The 24,965-nt window shown below is 47.6% G+C and overlaps 1 protein-coding gene and 1 pseudogene across 1 annotated transcript; both read right to left on the bottom strand.

The window, feature by feature from the left end:
• Positions 1–551: 551 nt before the first annotated feature.
• On the bottom strand, positions 552–2,540 carry LOC149334510 (uncharacterized). The gene has a single exon (XM_089556255.1). It carries the CDS (start codon positions 2,538–2,540, stop codon positions 1,065–1,067), a length of 1,476 nt encoding a protein of 491 aa, XP_089412381.1. The 3' UTR covers positions 552–1,064.
• A 2,807-nt stretch (positions 2,541–5,347) lies between these two features.
• LOC149334511 (uncharacterized) lies at positions 5,348–10,267 on the bottom strand (annotated as a pseudogene).
• Between the last annotated feature and the right edge of the window lie 14,698 nt (positions 10,268–24,965).

Consider the following 24,965-nt stretch of genomic DNA (forward strand, 5'->3'; position numbering starts at 1 on the left):
TATGTTTTTTCGGCGATTTTGTGTTTCTGCCATGAAGCCGGTGTGCCAAGGCGTTTGGCAGCTTTGAAAAGTCGCTTTTTCTTGTTTTTTAGTGCATGTAGCATCCTGTTGAACCATGGTTTAGACGCGTTCGTGCGGAGGGTGAGCAGTGGTATATGACGGTGCACTAATTCCAGTAAACTATTTTTGAACAAAACCCAGTTATCGTTGGCCGAACGCTGAGAAAAACTCGGAAGATATGTGTCACAAAAGGATTGTAACCCGATAGTAATGGTATTGTAGTCAGCGCGGTTATAATCAAAAATGCGTTTATGTGTTTGTGCACGTGCGCATGGAGGCATGGAAATCGTGAAATTAAGCAGTTCGTGATCACTGAAGCCATCAGAATAAGAGATAGGGCTTATATTGTCTGGGACTGACGAGAATACGAGGTCAAGCTTATTGTTTCCTCTGGTAGGTTTTTCGACTAATTGGACCAAAGAGAAATCGAGAGTTAGTTGAACAAAATTAGTGCTATCACGTGTTCTCGAACTTAAGGTCGGCCAGTCAATTTCGGGAAAGTTGAAGTCACCTAGAAGACAAATACTTGCTTTTGGAAATTTAGCTTTTGCTTCAGTTAGGTTATCATGTAGATCGGAGACGAATGATTGCGGACTATCTGGTGGTCTGTAACAAACTCCAAGAAGATGCTTGGAAGATGGCGATGTGATGCAAACCCACAAAATTTCTAATTTACTAGGAATATCAACGAGAAAAGAAGTTATATGCTTTTTAGCTGCAATCAACACCCCTCCTCCCCTTCTGTCGCTCCTATCGTTTCTGTAGATAGTGAAACTGTCCATATCAGGCAAGACTTCATCGTTCCTAATATCTTTATGAAGCCACGTTTCGGTTAGTATTAAAATGTCGCATTCACAATTGTCAAGGTATGAACAAAGTTCGATGCGCTTAGGAAGGATGCTGCGTATGTTAGTGAAAAGTAAGGAGAGCTGCGATTGCGCGGTGTTATTGCGGTAAGATGTTCGTTCTTTCCTGATGACACGTGTAGCCGAGCAACACCTTACCTATGCGGAAGATAGTTTTACGGTGTCAGTAGCGGCGTCGTATACGTAAACACTATCGTTTATTCTCAGCTTATCGACATTTAGCTTGTACGGAACTTTTTGTGGTTTGGCAAATTCGATCAACTTCTTTCTAGCCAGTCGTGTCTGGAAGGAAAAATCTTCGCGCACAGCGTAGTTAGTTCCTTTCAGCTTGATGCCGTTCCCAATGATCTGTTGTTTGTCCTTAAATAATGTGAATTTTACCATCACTGGCCTGCACTTTTCCGGGTCGTATTTACCAATGCGGTGTGCCCGTTCTATTTGCGATGAATCTACTGTAATGTCCAATTCATTCTTGCACAGGTCAATCACTTTCGTTTCAGCACTTGGCCATGTCTCAGATATGTCATCGGAAAGGCCGAAAAAAAGTAAGTTGCAGCGTCTCAGCCTGTTTTCCGCGTCATTACAACGCGATTCAATAATTCTGAGCTGGTCAGAGATGACGCTGGAAACTGCACCAGGAGAATCAGCCGAAGACGTAGCGGGATTGTTTTTTAGATCTGAAACGTCCACTTCAACACTGCGAAGTCTAGAAGACAACTGCTTCAGTTCAATGTCTACTGACGCTTGCCACTGCTTCAACTCTCTCAAATCACTTCGAATTCCATCTTGGCCGGATTCGATCCTTTGTACAGTCTCCAGCACAGTAGCCAGGATGTCATTAGAATCAGGTCCGGGGTTTGTTTCCACATCCCCGGAAAGAATTAAGAGTAAACTACTTAAGCAATGTTGCACAGTTTCCTCGCATGCTTCTAGGGCATATAACCACTCTCTGGGGCACGACACCAAAAACAAGCAGCGATTCTTGCTTCTTAGGCAAGTGCAATGATCAAGGTAACTCACCTGGAACAGTGTGAAAGGTAAGCGCTCCATTGCCAATACGGCGTCGTGCCCCAGAGGGGCGTTCACGGGCAGCAGCTTATATTCCGTGTGGCCGGCGCTGATAGTGGTATCGCTGGTGATGAACGACCGCGGTTGCCAGCCGAAGAACAGGTTTCCTTCCAGATGGATCTGTAGGCAAGGCTGTTGCGTCCAATCCGCGGGTTGATTCGCGTTCTCAACTGGGCAGGTGAAGACCACGTCCGATGCCAAACAAGGTAGCGATGAGCCAAGGAGTAGGGCAGCCTGGAACAGTGTGAAAGGTAAGCGCTCCATTGCCAATACGGCGTCGTGCCCCAGAGGGGCGTTCACGGGCAGCAGCTTATATTCCGTGTGGCCGGCGCTGATAGTGGTATCGCTGGTGATGAACGACCGCGGTTGCCAGCCGAAGAACAGGTTTCCTTCCAGATGGATCTGTAGGCAAGGCTGTTGCGTCCAATCCGCGGGTTGATTCGCGTTCTCAACTGGGCAGGTGAAGACCACGTCCGATGCCAAACAAGGTAGCGATGAGCCAAGGAGTAGGGCAGCCTGGAACAGTGTGAAAGGTAAGCGCTCCATTGCCAATACGGCGTCGTGCCCCCAGCACGCAGCAGTATCAGTAATTACAGCAATATTGTGGGGAAGGTGATTCCAGCTGACACAAGTTCTGGGTATGAATGAATCGTGAAAACATCTTGTACGACAAGGAGGGATCCAAACTTTGTGACGGTGATCAATGCGTGCTGAAATATGGGGTGGTCTTTTTAATAACTTCTCTTTAAGATAAGGATTATGATAAATTTTGTGAAAAGTACATAATGAAGCTATTGACCTGCGATGGGAAAGAAGCTGCAGGGAAAGGATAGCTTTCATGGCAGTTACACTACTAGTACGATGACAGTTGGAAAGTATGAAGCGACAACCGCGGTTTTGAATTGATTCTAAGTCAGAAATGAGAGATTCGACCCCAGGGTTCCACACCGATGAAGCATATTCCAATTTAGAGCGGACCAATGTTTTGTAAAGTAAGTTTTAATGAACTCGGTGCACATGAAAAATCTCTGCGAAGGTATCCAAGCATGCGATTGGCGTTATTTGTAACGTAGTCAACGTCAGTTTTCCAAGACAGGTTAGAAGAGACGTGAACACCCAGATATTTATAAGACGACACAGTTTCAAGAGTGATGCCATTAATGCAGTAGGTAGAGGGTGTATTAGATAGACGAGAAATGGGCAAATGCTTGCATTTAGTAATGTTTAGCTTCATATTCCGCAGGTTACACCAATCCAGTACCTTGTTAATATCTGACTGAAGAACACATACACCATTATCATCATTAATTTCGCGGTAAATAACACAATCATCGGCAAAAAGACAAATGGAAGACGATATATTAGTTGGTAAGTCGTTTATATAGATGAGAAAGAGGAGGGGCCCAAGAACGGACCCCTGAGGCACGCCAGAGCAAACAGCAGAGGAATCTGAATTGACGTTATTTGCTGTTACGAACTGACTTCGGTTTGAAAGAAAACAATGCAACCATGCAAGCACGGTGGAATCAATGTTAAGGCTGTTTAGTTTAAGCAAAAGAAGCTCGTGTGAAACTTTGTCAAATGCTTTAGAAAAATCCATAAATATAGAATCAGCATGGGACCCAAGATCCAGAATGCAATGCAAGTCATTTGTGAAACATATGAGTTGAGTTTCGCATGAAAATGATTTACGGAAGCCGTGTTGGGCATTAGTGAAAAAGCAATTGGATTCTAAAAAGTTGGCAAGATGAGAGTAGATGACATGTTCCATGATTTTACATGGAATGCTGGTGAGCGACACAGGGCGAAAGTTATCAGGGCAATGTTTATCGCCAGAATTATGTAGCGGAATCACCCTCCCAACCTTCCAGTCATACAGCCTGTTTCCAGAGACTGGTCAAACAGTTTGGTGAGGTTCATTGAACTGTACATCTTTGTGTTAACCAGAAATTTCGAATTAATGTTATGGCCACGGGAGGAAGAAATCTTAAGGTTTTCAATTATCCTCAGGATGCGAGTTGTGTCAAAAAGAATTGGATCCATGGGAAAAGCATCCAAGACCGCACACTCCTGATTGGTAAGGGAAACATTGCCAGAAAAAGCAGCAACAAAAACACTGTTAAGAACCCTAGCGCATTCATTAGGTGAAAATGCAATGCCGTCAGAATATGTAAGTAGTATTGACGAACTATCTTTCTTGTTCACAGTGTTCCAAAACTGTCTAGGGTTATTAATCAGCAAAGTAGGCAAAGTACTGTTAAAGAAGGTGTCCTTAGCATTTTTCAGAGCTAATTTGTACTCAGCGGCCGCAGAAAGGTAACAGTCCGATCGTTGTTGCGAATTCGACGATTTCGCCGAGCGAAACAAACGTTTTTTCTTATTGGATAGCCTTTTTAAAACGTTGTTAAACCACTGTGATTGGCTATTACACCGCAAAATTCTTAGCGGCACAAATGTATTAGTGAGACGTTCGACAGTGTCCCTAAACATTTCCCAGTTAGTGTGGACAGAACGCTGTGGAAAATCTGGTAAATATTTGTTTAAGAAAAAAGCTAATTCACGATTAATAGCATTATAGTCCGCCCGCTTGTAATCTCTAATTGACTTGAAGATGTTCCGGCGATTAGGAATATTAATTTTTACATCGAAATGAAGCAAGGAGTGATCACTAAGACCAGGTAAGTACGAGATTGAAGGGATAAGATCCGGCGCGTTGGTTAGCACAAGGTCTAAAACATTGGAAGATGATGGCGTGATTCGAGTTGGCTTAGTAACTAGCTGCGAAAGGTTAAAGTCCAAACAGGTTCGCAATAAGTTATTGCGTTCGGTAGAAAAGGGGCGAGGATACGGCGACGTATTAGCCCACACGATACTGGGATAATTGAAGTCACCAGCAAGAAGGATTGCCGCACCCGGTTAACGTACTGAGATCATGTTAAGAGCATCATGCAAATCTTCAACGAAAGTTGCACACGAAGACGGGGGACGGTAGCATATGCCCAGAATCAGTTTCCTGAAATGAACACGAAGTTCAACCCAAACCAACTCTAAAGTGCTAGAAAGACTAATCGGTGAAGACACAATATTATCGGCGATGGCTATTAAAACACCTCCTCCACTTCGGTGACCTCTATCAGAACGATAAACATTGTAGCGCTTCTTGCAATCAAACAGTTCCTTGCTCTCTATCTTTGCAGAGAGGCATGTTTCTGTCAGCAATACAACATCGGCATCACATGAGTCGATGACAGAGTTTAGATCTTCCCGCTTTGGTATCATGCTTCTTATGTTTGTGAAAAGAATTGAAAGCGCTGTCTTATCTCCAGTCGCCCGTCACTGCCCCTCCCGCACCTCTATGGCGAAGCGTGTGGCGAGACAGACGCAGCGCGACAAGGGGCCACTGAAGATCCCAGTGGGCCAGCTAGCTCGAAAACGCTATCTTGAATAGGGTCATAGCCGTAGTATTTGTTGTTACAATACAGTTTGTTATACCTCAGCTTATATTTAAAGTCAGCATCCTTCGCGAACTGCACAAGCTTCTTTCTAGTGACACGTGTCTGCAAAGAATAATCTTCACTTACAGTGACCTTTTTATCTTTAAGTTTAGCAGACTGCACTAGGATTTGTTGTTTTGTTTTGAAAAACCGGAACTTCACAACAATCGGACGATTCTTTTCGTCTGAGAACACACCAATCCTGTGTGCTCGTTCAAACATATCATTATTAAGAACAGGATCAAAGCAGCCTGATACAAGGTTCAATAACTTTTCTTCCGTTTCATCCCACGTTTCGGACAAACTGTCGGGTACGCCGAAGAACAGAAGATTTTCCCTGCGCTGCCGGTCTTCCAGCTCTCCCTGTCCAAGACGTAACTTGCTATTTTCATTGACAAGCTGATCGGCTAGCTCACGCGAAATCCGCAATTCCCCGTGGGCCGCATCAGTGGCGGATGATTTAGAATCCACTGCCGACAGTCTCGCGTCAATATCGGCAATATTCCTAATCATAGATTCCTGATTTAGTTTCATTTCATTAATAGAGGCTATTAAGTGTGATTGCTCTAACTCCATTTAGCGGTCCTTGAATTAACACCTTTGTAAGGGATCGTTAGTGTACGCGGGGTCATCGGAACGCGGCTGGGGGCGCTCAAAGCGAAGCGTCTCCTATTTGGAACGCGGCCGCTCGCGAACGCGCCGAGAAGTGCGGGTGTCCACCCCGCCCCGCGGTACCGATTCGCGCACGTGCTGGCACGAATGTCTATTTGTGTTTGTTTTTATTTTGTGGTGGAGAGAGTGCTCTACCTTACGGAAGCTGGAGGGCTGGCCATGCCCTGGATGAACCAATGATGTTAAGACCGCAACATGATTGGTAGCTACGGAATGTAGGCCGGGCCTTTAGGGCTTTAAAACTGGGCCCCGGAGCCGGAAGCGTGGTTCTGCGCTAAGGTTAGATGCTACGCATCTTCGGCAACGCCGAGTAGGGGCCTCCCCTAGTATTAGCCAGATCCACCTTTTGGTTGTTTGTCGCTTTGCCGTTGTATCTAACTTGTATATTCTGTAAATATTTGTATATAAATCTTCAGTTATTCCCTTTTTATCACTGCATCTCAACTGACCACAAGACCGTCTCTGACGGGGCACCCCTGGTGCGAATAAATAAGCTTCGGTCTTCGAGTTACCAACCGTCTCTGGCGGGGCACCGCTGGTGCAAAGAAGAAGAAGAACCTGATATTTACTGGCGCAGCCGACAGGATCCTGCGGCCATCGGAAGACGGTGCAGAAAGAAGACTGAAGGCAGGAGAAAGGCGACGGTCAGGCAACAGCAGCGTTCGAGAAAGGACCTGCGGAGAGACGGCGGCAAGGACGCAAGGACCACGGCAGTAGTCCAGCGACGCGGGACTGCGTCCGGTCAAGGAAGGCAGCGCGTCGAGAACTCGATGGTCACCGGCGGGTCGCAGCAAGTGACGACAACGTGCACAGGACCAGCGGCGTGAGACAGCTCATCGCAGCGTCTGGTGAAAGTGGCGGTGGACTCCGACGCCAAGGAGCTGGCAGTGCGGATCGACGCATCGAAACCGTGAGTTTCCTTCGTCGCATTGTTCACGTCCCTGTGCATGTGTTCGAGCCGGTAGGACAGTTGAGGGGTACAGACGGCGGTATGGAGAGTTATCCACGCCGGCCCTCACTCGATGTGAGGTACCAGGTTGAGTTAGCGAAGGCGCGCTTAGCGGACCTTCAGGCTCAACTCGCGAAAGTAAATGGCGGAAAGGCGCTGCTTCGCTAGGAAGATCCTCAGGATGTTAAGTATGTCCTGAAGGTTATAGAAGCAAGACGCCAGCAGGTAGAGCTCGAGATCTCTCAGATCAAGGAGAGTAGAAGAGCCAGTCAATCAGCCAGGGAGAACTGCGCCGATTCCCGAGAGGTGAGGCCGCCTGTGCTGGAAGACAAAGGATTATACTTGTCATGCACAGGTCAGGGAAAGAGCAGCGAGAACGCTGAAAGCAATCAGCCGGTATGCGGGAACGCATCTTTGCTAGGAAAGGCCGCAAAAGGTTCAGGAAGTGAAAACCGGATTCCTGAAGGACGCGGAAATATCACAGCTTTTCCGCCACCGCGGGCGGCTAGCAAAGAACAGGAGCAGCCCAATTCTTATGATCTAGGGCCAATCGAGGCCAAGGTGTCCGATAACAAACAGGACAGCGGTGGAATTCCTGCAGGCTCTATGACTAAGATTGTGACCTCGGACACGGAGCTAGTAACCGGTGAAAATCTGGCGTTTCTGCAAACACACACTGTGTCGGCCATAGGGCAGGAAGTGCCTCGTAGCGCCCGTGATGGCAGGAGCGTTCCATCCGAGCCAGAGAACGGAGGTGGGCCTGTTGCGCCTACCGGTCGGAGCTCCGTGCAGTTGTTGAACGCACTCGGTGTGTGTCCGGCCAGGTCATTTGAGGACCCGGAAATGAGTGGCGACTTGCCGGAAGACAAGCTCGGGTCAAGTGACTGCGAGGGTGCTCATGGAGCCTGAGAGTTAGACGATGCCACGAAGCCGGCAAATGCCTATAAAGCAGGGAACGGCAACGTCAAGGTTTGCCCGTGCAGGAACGGGACAAATGGCTCCAAGCGAGGCAGCGTAGCTGGAGGCAGGTGCGTGGCCTTCACGTTGAAAGTCAGCGCGTGGAGCAGTACGTTCCGTGCTGCTGAACGCCAAATCACGTGTGGCAAAAGTGGTCGCACTGATATGATTAGGCTGGACAGGGACTATGTTCCTCACGCAGTACGCGTTTCGAACCGGCGCGCCGTAGAAAGCTTTCCCTCAAGTGTGTCGCGTGCTGAAGTATTTGGACTTATCGAGGATCAGGACGTTGTTTTCGATCCTGGTGGGCAGCAATTTTTGAATTCTTGCCCCGCTGTGGCACCGGCCTAATGAGCGTAGTAGCCATTGGGCGTCGATCGTATCGATTGAGATGCGTGGTCGCTCGAAACGCACACAGGGACGCTCGGTGCGACTAAGGAGGCTCACGTGGCCACTTACGGACGTCGTGCGAGTGCTACTGAGCGCTCCAGTTGCGAGTGCCTGTGTGTGTGTGTGTGTGTGTGTGTGTGTGTGTGTGCGTGCGTGCGTGCATGCATGCGTGCGTGCGTGCGTGCGTGCGTGCGTGCGTGCGCGCGCGTGTGTGTGTGTGTGTGCGCGCGTGCGTGCGTGCGTGCGTGCGTGCGCGCGCGCGCGCGCGCGCGCTCGTTCGCGAGCAGGACGAGGGTCTGTACTTGGAGGTGGTGAACTGGGTGCAACCCACCAACTTGGACGTTGTGTTACGGCGCACGGCAGGCATGCCACTGTGTGTATCTTAGTGTGCAATTTGCCTATGTTTTCTTGGTGCCTTAAGCATTTTCCTTAATGTTGTGTTGTTGCCCATGTGCATTATTTTGCTTTTGGTTTTGTTCGTGCCAGTGCTGGTGTAGCTGCGGCATGTCACCCATAGGGTGGTTTTGTGACCCGTACCGATCCCTTTGTTATAATTCTAAAAGTGGCATTTGAGCCCTTTGTAGAATCTTGGGAAGGGCGTGTAAGGGATCGTTAGTGTACGCGGGGTCATCGGAACGCGGCTGGGGGCGCTCAAAGCGAAGCGTCTCCTATTTGGAACGCGGTCGCTCGCGAACGCGCCGAGAAGTACGGGTGTCCACCCCGCCCCGCGGTACCGATTCCCGCACGTGCTGGCACGAATGTCTATTTGTGTTTGTTTTTATTTTGTGGTGGAGAGAGTGCTCTACCTTACGGAAGCTGGAGGGCTGGCCATGCCCTGGATGAACCAATGATGTTATGACCGCAACATGATTGGCAGCTACGGAATGTGGGCCGGGCCTTTAGGGCTTTAAAACTGGGCCCCGGAGCCGGAAGCGTGGTTCTGCGCTAAGGTGAGATGCTACGCATCTTCGGCAACGCCGAGTAGGGGCCTCCCCCAGTATTAGCCAGATCCACCTTTTGGTTGTTTGTCGCTTTGCCGTTGTATCTAACTTGTATATTCTGTAAATATTTGTATATAAATCTTCAGTTATTCCCTTTTTATCCCTGCATCTCAACTGACCACAAGACCGTCTCTGACAGGGCACCCCTGGTGCGAATAATTAAGCTTCAGTCTTCGAGTTACCAACCGTCTCTGGCGGGGCACCGCTGGTGCAAAGAAGAAGAAGAAGAACCTGATCTTTACTACCTTCTAACAGAGTCAACACGTCATTGAGTTGTTTCTGCAGAGAATTATCAACAGCGCTGTCTTTGGACCGTGTGGCAGCGCCAGAGCCCGACCCAGAGCCGGGGTTAAGCTCAACGTCCCCCGACAACAAAAGCAGTTGACTAGAAGCATCGAAGCACTGGGCGAGCAAAATCAACAGCACTCCCGTGCGTGGGAACAGCAGCAGGCGCATATTGCTCGATTTCTTAGCAAACATGGAATAGTTATTACCAACCTGCATGAAGAAACGCATGCCCTGAAGCAGCCGCATGATGACGCTGTTCCCACGCCCACTGAAAAGTGCAGGTCGCTGCAGTCCGTTTTTATCCAGGTGGAAAGGTGATGTCGTGGACGATGCGGAGGACTTGTCCGATGGAGCCATAGTGTAGCAGGGTTGCCAGAGCTTCCCGTTTTCCACGCTGCCAACTAGAATGTCGACAGTCACAGGCACAGCCGGAATGGTATCAGCCGGTGCCATAGGTCCCGCGCTGAGTTGAAGGATTGCCGTTATCTGCATGAAGAAACGCATGCCCTGAAGCAGCCGCATGATGACGCTGTTGCCACGCCCACAAAGAAAAGGGCGAAGAGACGCCGTGAGGATGAAGCATAGGGCATTATGGGGGTACAACTAAAGTACTGAGAGGTTTTTGGAAAGGAATAATGGTTCCGGGGCTTACTTTCGGGAATACGGTTCTGTGCTTAAGGGCAGAAGTTCAGTCGAGATTAGACGTGAATCGGAGCGGTTGGAAGATTAGCACTAGGTGCCCACGGGAGGGCGACAAACGAGGCAGTACAAGGGGATATGGACTCAGCATCTTTGGAAGCACAGGAAGCTAAGAGCTAAATACCATAGGAATGCCTGAGGAAATTCAACGATAACAGGTTGGCAGGTAAGGTATTTATTAAAGACTGCGACATTGCAACTAACGTGGAAAGCACAAGGACAGCGACACAAGAAACCGACGAAGAAACAAGAAACCATGATCATACTAAGGTATTTAGATACGTATACAGAAAGAGCGTTGACTCACAGTGGCGGAAAAGAACTAGAAAACTAATCGTAAGTGTGGCAGTCGTGAGGACGGAGAAAGGAAGCATTAAACGACAGCTCTGCTCAGCACGGCTGTGAACTGCCAACCAGGCGGCAGCAGCGCAGCGCCACCTGTGGGAGCGCAGCCGAAGCAGTTGCTAGGCAACGGCAACTCGGGGTAGTTTGGTAGCCGCACTGCCACGGGGATACGCGACGCGCCGAGGTGAGCTCTGGAGACTGGAGTTATATGGAGTTTTAAGGCGCATAAGCAACTCAGGAAACTATGCGTACCCATCTCCGCCATGTTCTTCAAGGGAAGAAGCACTTCCTGCACCGTGTCCACCTAACTCACAGCAACTCTAGCTTTGACCAGGCAGTGCAGCTCCTGCCCATCCCTACTATTAATCAGCCACAGAAACTACTACCTCTGGCCTTTCCTCCATGAACACTCTCTCCTCTAAAGGTGATGAAGTATGTTCCAGGTGTGAATGCAAAGAGCCGCATGCCACAGGCAGCGCTTCTGCAAACTACTCTCGCCTACTTAACGGAGGAATATAGGCAGCACACCCATATCTTCACCGATGGTTCAACTACTAAAGAAACCTCTTCATGTGGCCTTTATGCGCCTTTAACCGGCCATGCCCTTTCTTACCGGCGGCAGCGGAGGACATCCTCTACGACAGCTGAGCTTCACGGCATTAAGGAAGCTGTTTCTTACATCCAGCGCGGAACCGCCGGCCGTTGGGTTATCTTCACCGATTCGAAAGCATCTCTGCAGATCCTGGCCAACCTGCTGAAGAAAACGAATCACCAGCCAGTTTCCCTGGACATCGGATATCTACATCATTTAGCTATTGCCGCAGGCCACTGCATAACATTTCAATGGGTACCTGCTCACTGTGGCATTCAGGCTAATGAAAAAGCAGATGAAGCGGCCCGTAAGGGCCATCAACATCGGAGATACATTAGAACTTTTTAACGAAATCTGATGCGTCCCAGATGGCTAAAAGTTTTGCTTCCGACGAAACGTATCGACTTTGGAGTTTGCCGACACATCAGTACGAATTTCTTCACTCAATCGACCCACATCTTAGATGAAGACTCTCACCCAGAATTTCTCGACATCTGGAAACACTTTATCATCGACTTCGTCTGAATGCTGCATATACAAACAGTCTACGATACAGTTTTAGACAAATGAACAGTCCGCACTGTGACAACTGTGCCGCGATAGAAACTGTGGAGCATATCTTGCTTGAGTGCCCTGCGTATGCTAACGAGCGTGCGTGCTATGAACATTGCATGCAGAAGCTCTGCTCAGTGCCCCTAACAATGGATAAAGTTTTAGGTCCCTTAGCCTGCCTTAGGCAACAGAGACTTGCAATGAACTTTCTATTCACATATTTAAAAGACATTGGACATCTCGATAAGCTTTAAATTCACTTGCAAGTTACCTTCATGCATTCTTCATGCAGTGAACTTCGTCAGCCCATTTGACGGACTATGCACGCCATCATTCCATAGCTTACATCATTACTCGCCATTGCATCCTTAGTACCCATTTCATGGCCGCATTTTATCTTCGTTTTTTTTTACCTTTTCCACTCTGCTCTCCTTCTGTCTTTATCTCCAAAATTCCCCTCCCTACGCAGAGTAGCATGCCAGCGATTTTTAAACGCCGGCTAAATTCTCTGCTCTTCATTAAAGAGTCTCTCTCTCTCTCTAAGCAACTGTGGCTATCATGCGCCAAACACAAGGTTAGATGATATTATATGAAGTTATGTTATATGGAGTTTTATGGCGCATAAGCAACTGTGGCTATCATGCGCCAATCACAAGGTTACATGATGTTATATTATGTGTATGGATGTCAAATTTTATTAGATTTAAAACATTGGCTTTCTTTAGAAACTTACACACAAGCGAAAACTCGACGAGTGTTTGCTCGCCTAAAAGCAATGCGGGATGAAATGGAATGTGTTCATTGTAATATACAATAAAAATTTTTTTCTAAGTTCTTCGAGATGCGAACAAGAAATTAAATTGTGATTAACTGTGAGCTCCTCACCGCACATTTCACTCACGGGTTTGTCTTTTTTTGTTAATAAGAAGCTATGGGTGATGTATGTGTGACCTATGCGTAAAGGACATAAAATTACTTCTATGAAACGCCCTTTTTAGGCCGGCATGATTTCTATTCTTTTAGAATGGGCTTTACAGTATTCCGCTTCTTGTTTCCATCATTTTCCCAAGAAGCTTGCCATTTGGCTCTCTGTTTGCTACGTACTAACTTCATGTAATCCCTAGGAGGCAAATTCACATGTTTTATTTCCATGGTTCTGGCCTGTGCAGCACACAAGTAGGCTCTCTCATTGTCCCTAATGCCAATGTGACTGGGAACCCAGTAGAATTTTATAACATGTTTTTGTGCTGTGACCTTTACTATATTGTGTATCACGCTTCCTATCAGTGGCTCCGTGGCATTTTTGGAGTTTAATGCTTTAAGGACGCTCACTGAATCTGTATAAATGGTGCTGTTTTTGATGTTTTCATTTGTTATTTTCTGTACCGCAACGCAAATGGCATAACACTCAGGGGTGAAAACTGAAGCACGTGAGGGCAGTCGTACTGCATTTTTAATTTTCCCTTGTATTACAGCGCTTCCTACATGAGCATGAGTTTTTGACCCATCAGTATAAAATGCACTATAATTTCTGTATTTTTCTTGTAGTGCTAGATATTCTTGTGTTATGTGGTCGTGTGGCGTACAGGTTTTACTGAGGCGTGTTAGTGTGACGTCACACACTGTGAGGAGAGTGTATCATGGTGGTAGCCCTTCGTGTCTTGGGGCAATATTTTTAATTTCATTTTGTATGTTCAGAGCTTGGCATTTTTCTTCGAAGCGCAAGAGCAACGGCTTAATCGCGTGAGGCTTGTTGTTGAAGAGTATTCGGGATGGGCATTTCGTGACAATTGGGTAACAGATGTTTGGGCTGTGAAAGGATTTTGAGGATGTATGTACAAGTTAGTGCAGTTCTTCGATCTTCTAAGGAAGGTTCATTAGTTTCCACATACAGGCTTGCTATTGGGGAAGTTCTGTAAGCACCGGAAGACAACCTTAAACGAAGATTGTGTACAGGATCCAGTCGTTTTATGTAGGACGGTCTTGCTGAGCCATATACTATGGACCAATAGTCTAACTTAGAGCGAACCAGAGAACGATATATATGTAACAGGCATGCCCTATCAGACCCCCAGCGTTTTGTTGACAGTAGTTTGAGCACATTGAGGGCCTGGGAAGCTTTTTTCTTTAAGCTGTTTGTATGTGGCAAGAAAGTGAGCTTTTTATCGAAAGTTATCACAAGAAATTTATGCTCTTGTTTGATAGGTAATGGGATTTGGTTTAGATATAGTCTGAGGTCAGTTTGTAGGCCTCGTCTCAAAGAGAACAGAACCGCTACTTTTCTGAGGGGAAAATCTAAATCCGTTTCTATCTGTCCAGGTAGCCAGTTTGTTTATTGTTATTTGTATCTGTCGTTCGCAGGTAGGTATGCTGGAAGACGTGCATGGTATTTGGATGTCGTCTATGTAAACTGAGTACATTCTGGATTTTGGGATTACTTTTCCTATGTAGTTCATTTTGATGATGAATAAGGTCGTGCTGAGGATGCACCTCTAGGGTACGCCAGTTTCTTGAATAAAAGTGTTGGAGAAGGTTGCGCCTAGGCGGACTCTGAATGTGCGGTTGCTTAGGAAGTCGCTCAAACAGCCCAGCATCCTGTCGCGGATACCTAGGTCCGCTAGGTCACGGATGATACCGAACGTCCACGTGGTATCGTAAGCCTTCTCCAGGTCGAAGAAGACCCCGATACAGTGTTGGCTGTGGATGAACGCTTCCCGCACTGTGTTCTCAAAGCGGACAAGGTGAGCGGTTGTGGAACATGTCTTTTTAAACCCGCATTGGTGTATATCTAAATGTTGCCGGAACTGAAGTATGAAGGTTAGTCTGATGTTTAGAATGCTTTCGAATGATTTTGCTATAGAGCTAGTGAGTGCTATTGGCCTGTAACGGGTGGGACTAGTTGGTGGTTTCCCAGGTTTTAGGAAGGGTACTATTATTGCTTCTTTCCATGCTTGGGGGATGTCTCCACTCATCCATATTTTATTGAAAAATTTTAGGAGAGCCTCTATGGCAGTCTCAGAGACGTGAGCAAGCATGGCATAATGTATATTGTCTGGGCCTGGTGCTGTCATTTTACCGGATGTTAGTACTGTGTTTAGTTCCTGCATTGTAATAAGCTGATTGTAGTCTTCACGTGTGCATGTTCCAAAGGGAAGGTTTTGTTTTTCTACTATTGTTTTATGCTTTTGAAATGTTTGTGTGTCGTGGGATGAGCTTGAAACTGTGGAAAAATGCTCACCCAATATGTTGACCTGCTCTTCTAATGTTGTTTGAGTACCGGGTGTTGTTAGCATTGGAAATGTGAACGGAGTAAAATTTCCTGTGAATTTCCGCACCTGCACCCACATTTTCTTTGATGATATTGAGCTGTTTATGGAGGATATGTACTGTTGCCATGATGCCCTTTCTGCGCTGCGTCTAATGTATCGCGCTTTGGCTCTAGCCCGTTTGAAGATGAGCAAGTTTCCTGCTGTGGCATACCTGCGAAGTTTGCCCCAAGCCCTGTTTTGCTGCTTTTTAGCCAATGAGCATTTATTTCACCACCAAACTTTGTGTTTTTCGTGCAATTTCAGACGTTTGTGGGATTGCTTTTATTGCTGCAGATATTAAGCATGTGACAAATTTTTCATTTATTTCTTCTATTTTAAGGGTTTCGGCATATTCTTTTTCTAGTGTGACCTTCGTTCTGAAAAGTGCCGAATCGGCGAGGTGAATTTTCCATCGCCGTGGCTTCGTAGGGAGGATGACTGTAGCTGATGTTAGCTTTAAAACCATAGGTAAGTGATCACTTCCCCGAGGGTCGTCTAAAACATCCCAAATAAAATCATTAAAGACCGATGGATATATGCTAAATCGAGGCAGGTCATTTTTCCAGAGCTGGGGCAGCAGTGCGTGGCTTTTCTTGTACTCATTAATATGTTATTCGAAAGAATAAAATCCTCGAATAGCTGACCCCTGGAATCAGTATGCTCACTTCCCCAGAATGAGGAGTGTGCGTTAAAATCCCCAATTATCACATATGGCTCAGGCAACTGTTCTAGAAGTTCTTCTAGATCATGCATGGCAATTGTGTTGTGTGGTGGTATGTACACAGAGCATATTGTTATCATTTTATGGCTAATAATGTTAACTGCGACCGCTTCTAAGTTTGTCTTTAATAGTACCTCTCTTGCAGGGACATCGCTTTGCGTAACGATAGCGACGTCTCCTGAGAGTCGGCTAGCTTGCACTCGGTCTTTCCGGGAAATATATTTTTTTAAGATGTTTGTGTGCTGTAGCCCAAGGTTCGTTTTTTGCAGGCACACTGCTGTAGGTGCCATTGTTTTCAGCATCTCCGTTATGTCTGTGTAGTTTCTGTGTAGACCTCTACAGTTCCATTGTATTAGATATGCCATTGTGATAAGGTGGGGATTGGGGAAAGTTACTTATTTTCAGGAGCAGTGATTCGTGGTTTCCCTTTTTTCTCTAGGGAGTCTCGCCGCCGCTGCAGTGGTGGCGAACCAGGAGTTAAATCCCTCGCCACTTTCATGGCGCCGTATTTCCGCGGAGACGCCGCGGATGTGTGAGGTTTAGATGTCGGCGGACTTTCGCTGACATCCATATCATCCACGGTGGACGTGGAGGATGCTTCTTGGTTGCGATGGCCCGTGGCCTTCGCATTCGTCTTTTTTGCTGGCACCGCTGAACCAGGCCCTGCTTCAGCGGCAGAGTCTTTTGGGCCAGCAGTTGCCTTCTTAGAGGGGTGGGGCGACAGGTCCAGTTCAGCAGAGCTGTTCTGGGTGTCTGTCGCCGAGGATGCCGCTGCTGAAAGTGGGGCCTGAGGGCCTCCGGCGAGGATCGCGTGGCCTTCTCGCGAAATTTTCAGCCCTGTGAACTGTACCACCGACTTCTGTGGTGGGGACTTCGGTATCGACACCAGGTCCACCGGATAGACATGTGTTGCCGACAGAAACTGAAGGCGGCGGTGGTCCCCGCGTCACCGCTGTTCTGTTGGAAAGAGGCGCGTTTTTTTGCCTCAAGGTAGGACAGGTTTTCTGTGGTCTTCAAAGTTATAATTTGTTTTCTGTTTTCCAGACTGGGCACGACCTGGAGTACGCGCCATGTGCGCCATTGCAGTTGATGCATTTTGGTGTGCGTTCGCATCTTTCTTCTGTATGTGCGTCTTCTGCGCATGTGACACAAGTGGATTCAAGCCAACATGCTGTGTCCAAAGCGCTGGCACTTGAAACATCGTCTTGGATTCGGTATGTATGGGTGGACTTTACAATGGAGGTATGCGGCGTGGATAGAATCAGGCAGAGTTGTGCTATTGAAAGTTAGGACAATGTGTTTGGTCTTGATTTCAGCATTGTTTCCCCGGATGGTTATTCGTCGGTCTACTATTACTCCTTGTTCAGCTAGTTCTTTCATTTCCGCATCGGTACTCTGCAGGAGTTCATATTCAGATATGACGCCCTTTGAGTGGTTCAGGGTGCGTTGCGGGGTTACCTGCACACTCATTTCTCAAAGATTCTGTAATGACATCAGTTTGGTGCTCTGTTCTTTTGTGTTTATTTCTACAAGGAGATCTCCAGTTCGTTCCTTTTTTGCTTTGTAGTCTTTGCCTACACAACTTTTTAGGGTGTTGGCGATGACAAATGCAGATAGGTTGGCTACCGGTACATTAGTGTTTGAGTGAAGCATAAAAAACTTCCCAAACGTTTCTGGCTTCTGTGGACTCAGTTTCTTCACATCGGTGCGACCCCTTTTCGGGGGCCGATCAGATTTTTTTGCAGATCTTTCCATACGGCATGTACTGACTAAGGGTTCCCAATACTTTGTCGCCTCTGATTCACCCTTATACACAGAGGAAGGTCCCGGGACTCCCCGCCTGGTAGACAGACGAGGAGCCCATCGGCCGAGGATTGACCACTTCCTCGACCGCCACCGTTCAAGGTTTCTTCCCTCCACCTTTCAACCTATCGCCACGGTACGGATGACAGCTTCGGTATGGGGGCTAAGGGTGCGTGTTGGAGACTGGAGACTCCCAGACTCTCAAAGCTCCCAGAATGCGTCATTCGCTGACGTTCGGTTTGCGATTTCCGGTTGTCACCCCCAGCACCCCAGCAGCAGCGTTGGCAGCGTCTCTCCGTTCTCGCTTCGGATTTCTTTGCTTGACACTGCGACAAAGACACTGCGAGTGGCTCCGGAGCTCCCGACAGAAACAGGCGGCAGAGGTAAATTGAAACCACATGCGTGAAGACAATGCCTTGGTTCGCGCTTGCCCGAGGGGGCGCGCGGCCAACGTTGCACGCGGCGGCACAAGCAGACGATCCTCACGGCTACCGGAAGTGCGCCCATGACGTCGCGGCTGCCGTGGCTCCAGCGAATGACATCGTGTGGTGGCCTGCCTGCGTCACGGGACTAGTGACGTCTATTTTCGCGATTTCGGTTTCAAAATCGGTCACTACGAACACACCAATCGGCCCGCGAATTTAAAAAAACACGGTTTTTCAAGATTAATAATAAATTGGAGGCTCAATTCCTAAGACTCATACTTCGCGTAAATGCTTCTCAGCAACATTTCTATGCATTAAAAGCATTTACAAGCGACTTTCAATCTTTTGCATAGTCCCTTTAAAAGAGCGATGGCCAGCGTGATTATTTTCGGATTCAAAAAATTTTTTTTCCGATTCTGGCGCGTAGCCGATGAGAAATCTTCACTGATAGTGATGCTATCCGTTTTAAATGTGTTACGAAAGGTTAATATGTTGTCTTTGAGTTTAGTTTCACAAAATGTAGCTATCATTGGTCGACACTGCCCGTCTAAACAAACGCCCAGGTGGTGTGCATGTTGAATTGAACTCGAGGGGCGTACTTTGGCTATCTTAGTCAAGGCTTCCAGGAGCTTAGATTCAGTATCTGCCCAAGTCTTTTCCTCATCGGGTACTCCCCTAAATATGAGATTTTCACGTCCCCATCTATCTTCGGCTTCATCAAGGCGAGACTGCAGCAAATCATTTCGAGTATGTTGGTCTTCTACAGATTTCTTTAAAGATAAAAGCTCCTGATCCATGTCGTCGAAATTCTTCTGTCTTTTCTTCGAGTTCAACAAGCCTCTTGTGCATGCCAGCTAACATTGATTCAATGTTCTTCTGACTACTCCTAATGTCTTTAATATCAGCTTCTAATTCGGCCTGACCTTCCTAACTTTGCAACGTATGAGAATGTACATCCTTATGCAGCTTAAACATAACTTTCATTTCTTCTGACGGATTGTCTGGCAGGTTGTCTATGTCAAGGGAGGTCTCGCAGCTAGTCATAGGACCCGGGTTAGATTCAATGTCACCAGAGCGCAAAAGCAGAAAAATCATTGAAAAGCATTCACAAGCAACATCAAAGCACACCCGCGGGCACGGGAACAGAAGTAAACAGCGATCGTCACATTTCCTAGTGTGCAAAGCATAGTGCGTACAAACCTGCACGGTAAAGAAGCGAAGCACTGGAGGCATGCCGATGCCACTGTTCCCGCGCCCACTGAAGGAGGAGGAGGTAAACTTTATTAAAGAAGAGGTCTTAGGCGCGGATTGGGGTCATGTTCCCCTCCCCGCGGTGGGCTCCTCTTCTAGGCCGGACGCCAGGTGGCCGACCGACGATGTCGTTCGGCGACCTCTTCGGCTCGCTCTGTGGCTCGAAGTTGAACCTCCGGGTCCGAGCTGAGCAGCGCGGCCTCCCACTGAGATTGGGTAGAGAGCTGCAGACTGTGCGATGGCTTGTCTTGAGTACATGAGTATAGGATGTGCGGTGTGTCTGCCTTTTGGTGCCCACAGAGAGAGCAGACGGGGCTGTACTGCTCCGGGAACCATATGGAGTACATAAATGGATTAAAGAAAGTGTCTGTTTGGAGCTGCCGCCAAATGACTTGTTGTGTTTTACTGAGGGATTTATGTGGTTCTGGGAAGATCTGTCTTTCTTTCTTGAAGTGGGTAGTAATTTCTTTGTAGGTTGTCATTCGCTCCTTGGCCGACCTGAGCTCGGGGTAGCGCACCTTCCGGTTAACCACGAATCCTCGGGCAAATTGGTGCGCCGCCTTGTTTCCAGGATGGTCCGAATGGGCGGGGACCCAGATCAATGTTATCTGGCGGGTATTGGAGATTTTTTGTAAGATTTTGATGGCTGCTGAGTGGGCCCTTCCTTTTGCAAAATTTCGAATTGCTGTTTTGGAGTCACTTATGATGTATTTGGCAGTGGTGGAGGTAATGGCTAAAGCTATGGCAGCTTCTTCGGCCTCCTCCGGAAATTTTGTTTTATCTATTGTCGCCGACGCAAGGGGAGAACCTCGATGATCGACAACTGCCAGAGAAAAGGCGTCTCTGTCCGCATGTTCTGCCACGTCCACGTGCGCCGTGTCTTTCTGAACTGAAAATCTTTCGTGAAGTTTTTGTGCCCTAGCCTTTCTTCTGTCCGTATCGTAGTGTGGATGCATGTTTTTGGGCAGAAGAGGGACTGTTAAGTGTTCGTGCACGTGTCTTGGAATTGGCAAGGTGTGTGTACGGATTCCTTCATATTGTATTCCTGCTTTCTTTAGGATGAAACGTCCCGTTTCAGTGCCTGATAGTCTTTCATATTGTGCAATGAGGTGTGCTTCTATCATTTCCGCTAAGGTGTTATGAATTCCTAACTGTAATAGTTTTTCATTTGGAGTATGACGTGGGAGGTTGAGCGCAATTTTGTAGGACTGTCTAATTAGAGAATCCAGGTCGTCTCTTTCTCTTACTGTGAGGGTGACGTATGGTGTAGTGTAGTTGACTCTGCTAAGAACGAAGGCTTGTATTAGTCTCCTGGTCTCGGCTTCTTTAACTCCTCCTCGCCTATTCGCGATGCGTCTGATGAGGAAGGAGATTTGGTTGACAGTGTTTCTCAGTTTCTTAATTAACGTGTCGTTTTTTTGGTTTGACTGTATCAGCATTCCTAATATTCTTAGTGTTTCCACTTCTGGGATGGCTGCCCCTTCCGCGTAGATTTTGATCTCAGGTGCTTTATTTTTCCTTTGACGCTTTGGGTGTAGGATGAGGACTTCAGATTTTTGGGGGGAACACGCGAGTCCCGCGGCTTGTGCCTCCTGTACTACTACATCTGCCGCTTGTTGTAGTGTATCTTGTATTGGAAAGCCAGCGTGTGGTCGCTTTAGATCCGGTGCGGGTGGTGATGCCATCGTCGATGACGCTGGACGGGTGTGGACGGGGGGGGATTCGATAAGCAGGCAAGCCTGGCCGGGTGAAAAGCTGAAGTTGTCGGTGAACCAAAGCCCAAATCTTGCAACCACCGGACCAGGAAAAACGTCGAGTCAGTGCCTGCAGCCGGCGACGTTGATATGGCGAATGCCAGCAAGGTCTGCACGGTAAATAACCGAAGCATTGGAGGCATGCCGATGCCACTGTTCCCGTGCCCTCTCCTTATATATCTGCCTTATTCCTTTTTTTGCGATTCTTAAGCCCTTTCATTACCAGGTGTGCAAAAGCTTTTGCGCATGTTACCGAGATGACAAACTCTGGAAAACTCGCATTTATCAGCCGGAAAATCAGTAGCTGCACACTGTCTGCTATGTTCTGATGACATGTGTTTAGTTAGCCCGAGCGGATGCTAGAATAAGCAATGCCGTTTTTTACAATCTTAGGGTGCATTTTGAGATGAAACTGCCCTTGATGCATTTCTGACAGTTCCTTCACGTACTATAGTGCCCCCTTTCAAACCTATCACAAAAATAGCGAGGGGTGTATCCCCAGCAATTGATAGATTGCCGATGAACACACGCCCAGGCCGTATCATTACTAGTGCAAAACATCTAAAATTGACACGTAACACTCATATGTTTGTGTGGCATTATCATTTCGGCAATAGCTTGAAATAGGAATCATTCCATGCGATTGCAGAACTGCACTTATGATACTTTTATATAAACCATGCAAAAATACAGATTCTAAAGATATTGGTCAATATCGCTCCCCTCCATTCTCTACATATTATTCGAGCACATCTTGTTTACCCATGTCATGAATCATCTTAATAGGAATAATCAACATGACTTCAAAATAAACAATCATGGTAAACTCAGATTTTCGAAGTTGTTACAGACCTCCACTGTTCCTAATCTATGTCGAATGACACAGATGCAATCTTCATAGACTTTTCTAAAGCCTAAAGGCTATGTGTCACAGAAACGCTTCCTATTAAAGACTAGAAATCTTCAGTGTGACCATACAACAGCCAATTTAATTAAAGAATAAAGCGTTCTTAGGAAGGAAACTTGATCAGTGCTTCTCAAACTGCATCACAGTTTCCTGTGTATAGGATGTGTGGTGTCTACCCACGTACATCTTAAAGTCACGTAATCAAGACAAGCCATCGTAGAGTCTGCAGCTCTCTAACCAATCGCTGTGGGAGGCCGCGCTCCTCAGCTCGGACCCGGATGTACAAATCCCAGTCACGGAGCGGGCCGAAGAGGTCGCTGAACGACATCATTGGTCGGCCACCTGGGGTCCGGCCTATAAAAGGAGCCTACCGCCGTGAGGCGAACATCGCCGCAACCCACGCCTCTGACCTTTTCTTGAATAAAGTTTGCCTCTTCGTCCTCCACTGTAACATTGGGTGTTCCTTAAAGGGGCTGTGAAACACTGCTTGAAGGAACGCCAGCTATACTTCAGGTGATGATTTTGTCACACACTTGGTGGCCGAAAAAATTACAGGAATCGGCGCGTAGGAACGTGATTTATTCAGTGACCTAATTTCAAAATAGAAGCAGAAAAGGGAACACTCAGCTCAATTTTCGCAATGTTTCCCATTCCGATTTAACATTTCCAATGCTTCCACTGGATGGGACCAATCAAAACAGCCTATCCGAGCACGTCGCTAAGGTTTGCATACCTTAATTGCGTGTTCGCTGCAGCTCGTTCTTTCCAAGGCTGCCAGCGTTGTTCCCATGGCTACAGTAACCACGTGGACGCACAGCTGACCCAGTGATGCTTCACCGTCACGTCGACGGCACAGAAGAGAACATTGATCAATGATCTTCGTTGGTCTATCCGACTAGAGCGCGAGATACTGAGAAGGGGCGACGACCTGCTCGAGTTACTGGATACCTCTAGCATAACGCGTACCACTGCAGCGTCTTCGTCTGACAGACATGTGGCGCTTCGGCTCCATCATTTTTTGACAGGAACCACGAATCAAGTCCACGGACCCCCTCAATTTTGCTGCCTTTGGATTCGGCAAGTTCATCTGCATCTGTAGACGCCAATTTCAGTTAGGTGGACCCTATTTTACAAATTTTAAAACAGGTTCTCCTTCCCGCCTCCGGCACCGACGCTAGCCCTAACGGCTGCGCCGGCGTTTGGCTGCAAGGGAGCCGCTTCTTTCGGCAAGATGGCGGAAACGCTTCTTCAAAGCGGTTATGAGCCGGCGAGAAGTTTCATCATTTTGTGTACGGACGTAACGTTATCCTAAAGACAGACCACCGTCCCTTGATAGTAATCTCGGAAAAGCCTATTGGAGAAATGCCACCCAAACTAGAGAGATTTTTTCTTCGTTTGATTAGATATGACTACAAGCTCCAATTTGTTCCAGGGAAATGCTTGGTGGTCGCCGACATGCTTTCTCGAGCATCCGTCGAACTCCCATAGGAAGAAAGCACCGACGATGATGTGGAAGTTCACGCCGTAAGTGTTCTTTCATCACTCGTCAGCGAGGCAACTTTCAAACGTTTGTCAGTTGAAACTTGCAGGGACGACTACTTGAGTCACGTCATTCATTGCTTGGAAAGCAATCGACCAGTCCCGGGAACACTAAACCCCTTCGAAAGTGAACTAGTTGTCGTGAGTGGTGTGTTGCTTAAGGGATGCAAAGCTGTGATACCGTCAAGCATGCGCCCTGAGCTACTTCGATGAATTCACGTAGGCCACTTGGGGATAAATAAATGCATATCACGAGCTTGCAAGTTGCTGTTTTGGCTTGGTATTAACCCTGACATTGAAGCCCTCATCAAGAGATGCGCACCTACCGACAACAAAGTGAACCGCTCTTGGACCGCCCAATGCCTCAGCATGCCTGGTACCGGGTGGATGTCGATATTTTTCAGTGCGCTGGAAAATCGTACCTTTGTGTTTTTGATGCACTACTCCAACTTTCCTGAGGTTGAATTGTTACGTGACACAACGGCGGCCACAGTTGCGATGAAACTCAGCTCAGTGTTCGCGCTGTATGGATTACTATTGAAGTCTGCACAGACAATGGTCCCCAGTTTGCGAGTCATGAGTTTGCATTGTTTGCGAAGAAGTACGATTTCAAACACATTACGTCCAGCCCGCGGATTCCCCGCTCGAACGGACTCGCGGAGAAAGCCGAGAAAGCGGAGAAAGAGAATTTTAAAGACGTCTGAGATGAAAGAGGATTTTCGACTGGGATTGCTCTTACAGGAGCAGTCCGCTGGAAGACGGTCAGTCGCCTGGAGCAACGTTACTAGACTAGCTTCAGTTGTCAAACTCTCCACCTGCGCCCTTACTGCGAGTGTCTCCACTCCCTTGCCCGCCGCCAGATGGCGGCGCCGCTCCATCCAGCTCCACAGCAGACGCCCCACCGTAGCCTAGCGTTCGTGCAGACGAACAGCTTGTGTGTGTTTCACGCTCGCTCGCGTTGTTCCTTGTGGTATTTGTGATAGTAGGCAAAATCGGTATCCACATACAGGTGCTTGTCACGTTTCCTCGTTGCTTTTACTGGAAGACTAGATCCCTGGTGCTGTTCCAGGTACCTAGCAAAAAATGCACGCGTGTCGCTAAATCAAATTGAATGACGCGTGCACCGCGGTCCTGAAAGTGCAGGCGTAACCTGACACGACTGAGCGTATTCTCTGACAGCACTGAAGCTCTCTTAGTCGGTCCATCTTTCATGCTTTACGGGCTGGTCTCGCGTCCCCGTGCGGCAGAAGCAAATGTGTTCCCAGCACACGTTCGCTTGTTTATGCCGATACCAATTCAGGGCCAATTGCAGAGCTCAGAAGTC

This window comes from Amblyomma mixtum, chromosome 8 (assembly GCF_055824585.1).
Source record: "Amblyomma mixtum isolate Tamu chromosome 8, ASM5582458v1, whole genome shotgun sequence".
In the NCBI taxonomy this organism is placed as follows: Eukaryota; Metazoa; Arthropoda; class Arachnida; order Ixodida; family Ixodidae; genus Amblyomma; species Amblyomma mixtum.

What these genes read in the sequence shown, in the direction of transcription:
- LOC149334510 (XM_089556255.1), bottom strand. Translation starts at nt 2,540, where the DNA reads ATGGAGCGCTTACCTTTCACACTGTTCCAGGCTGCCCTACTCCTTGGC.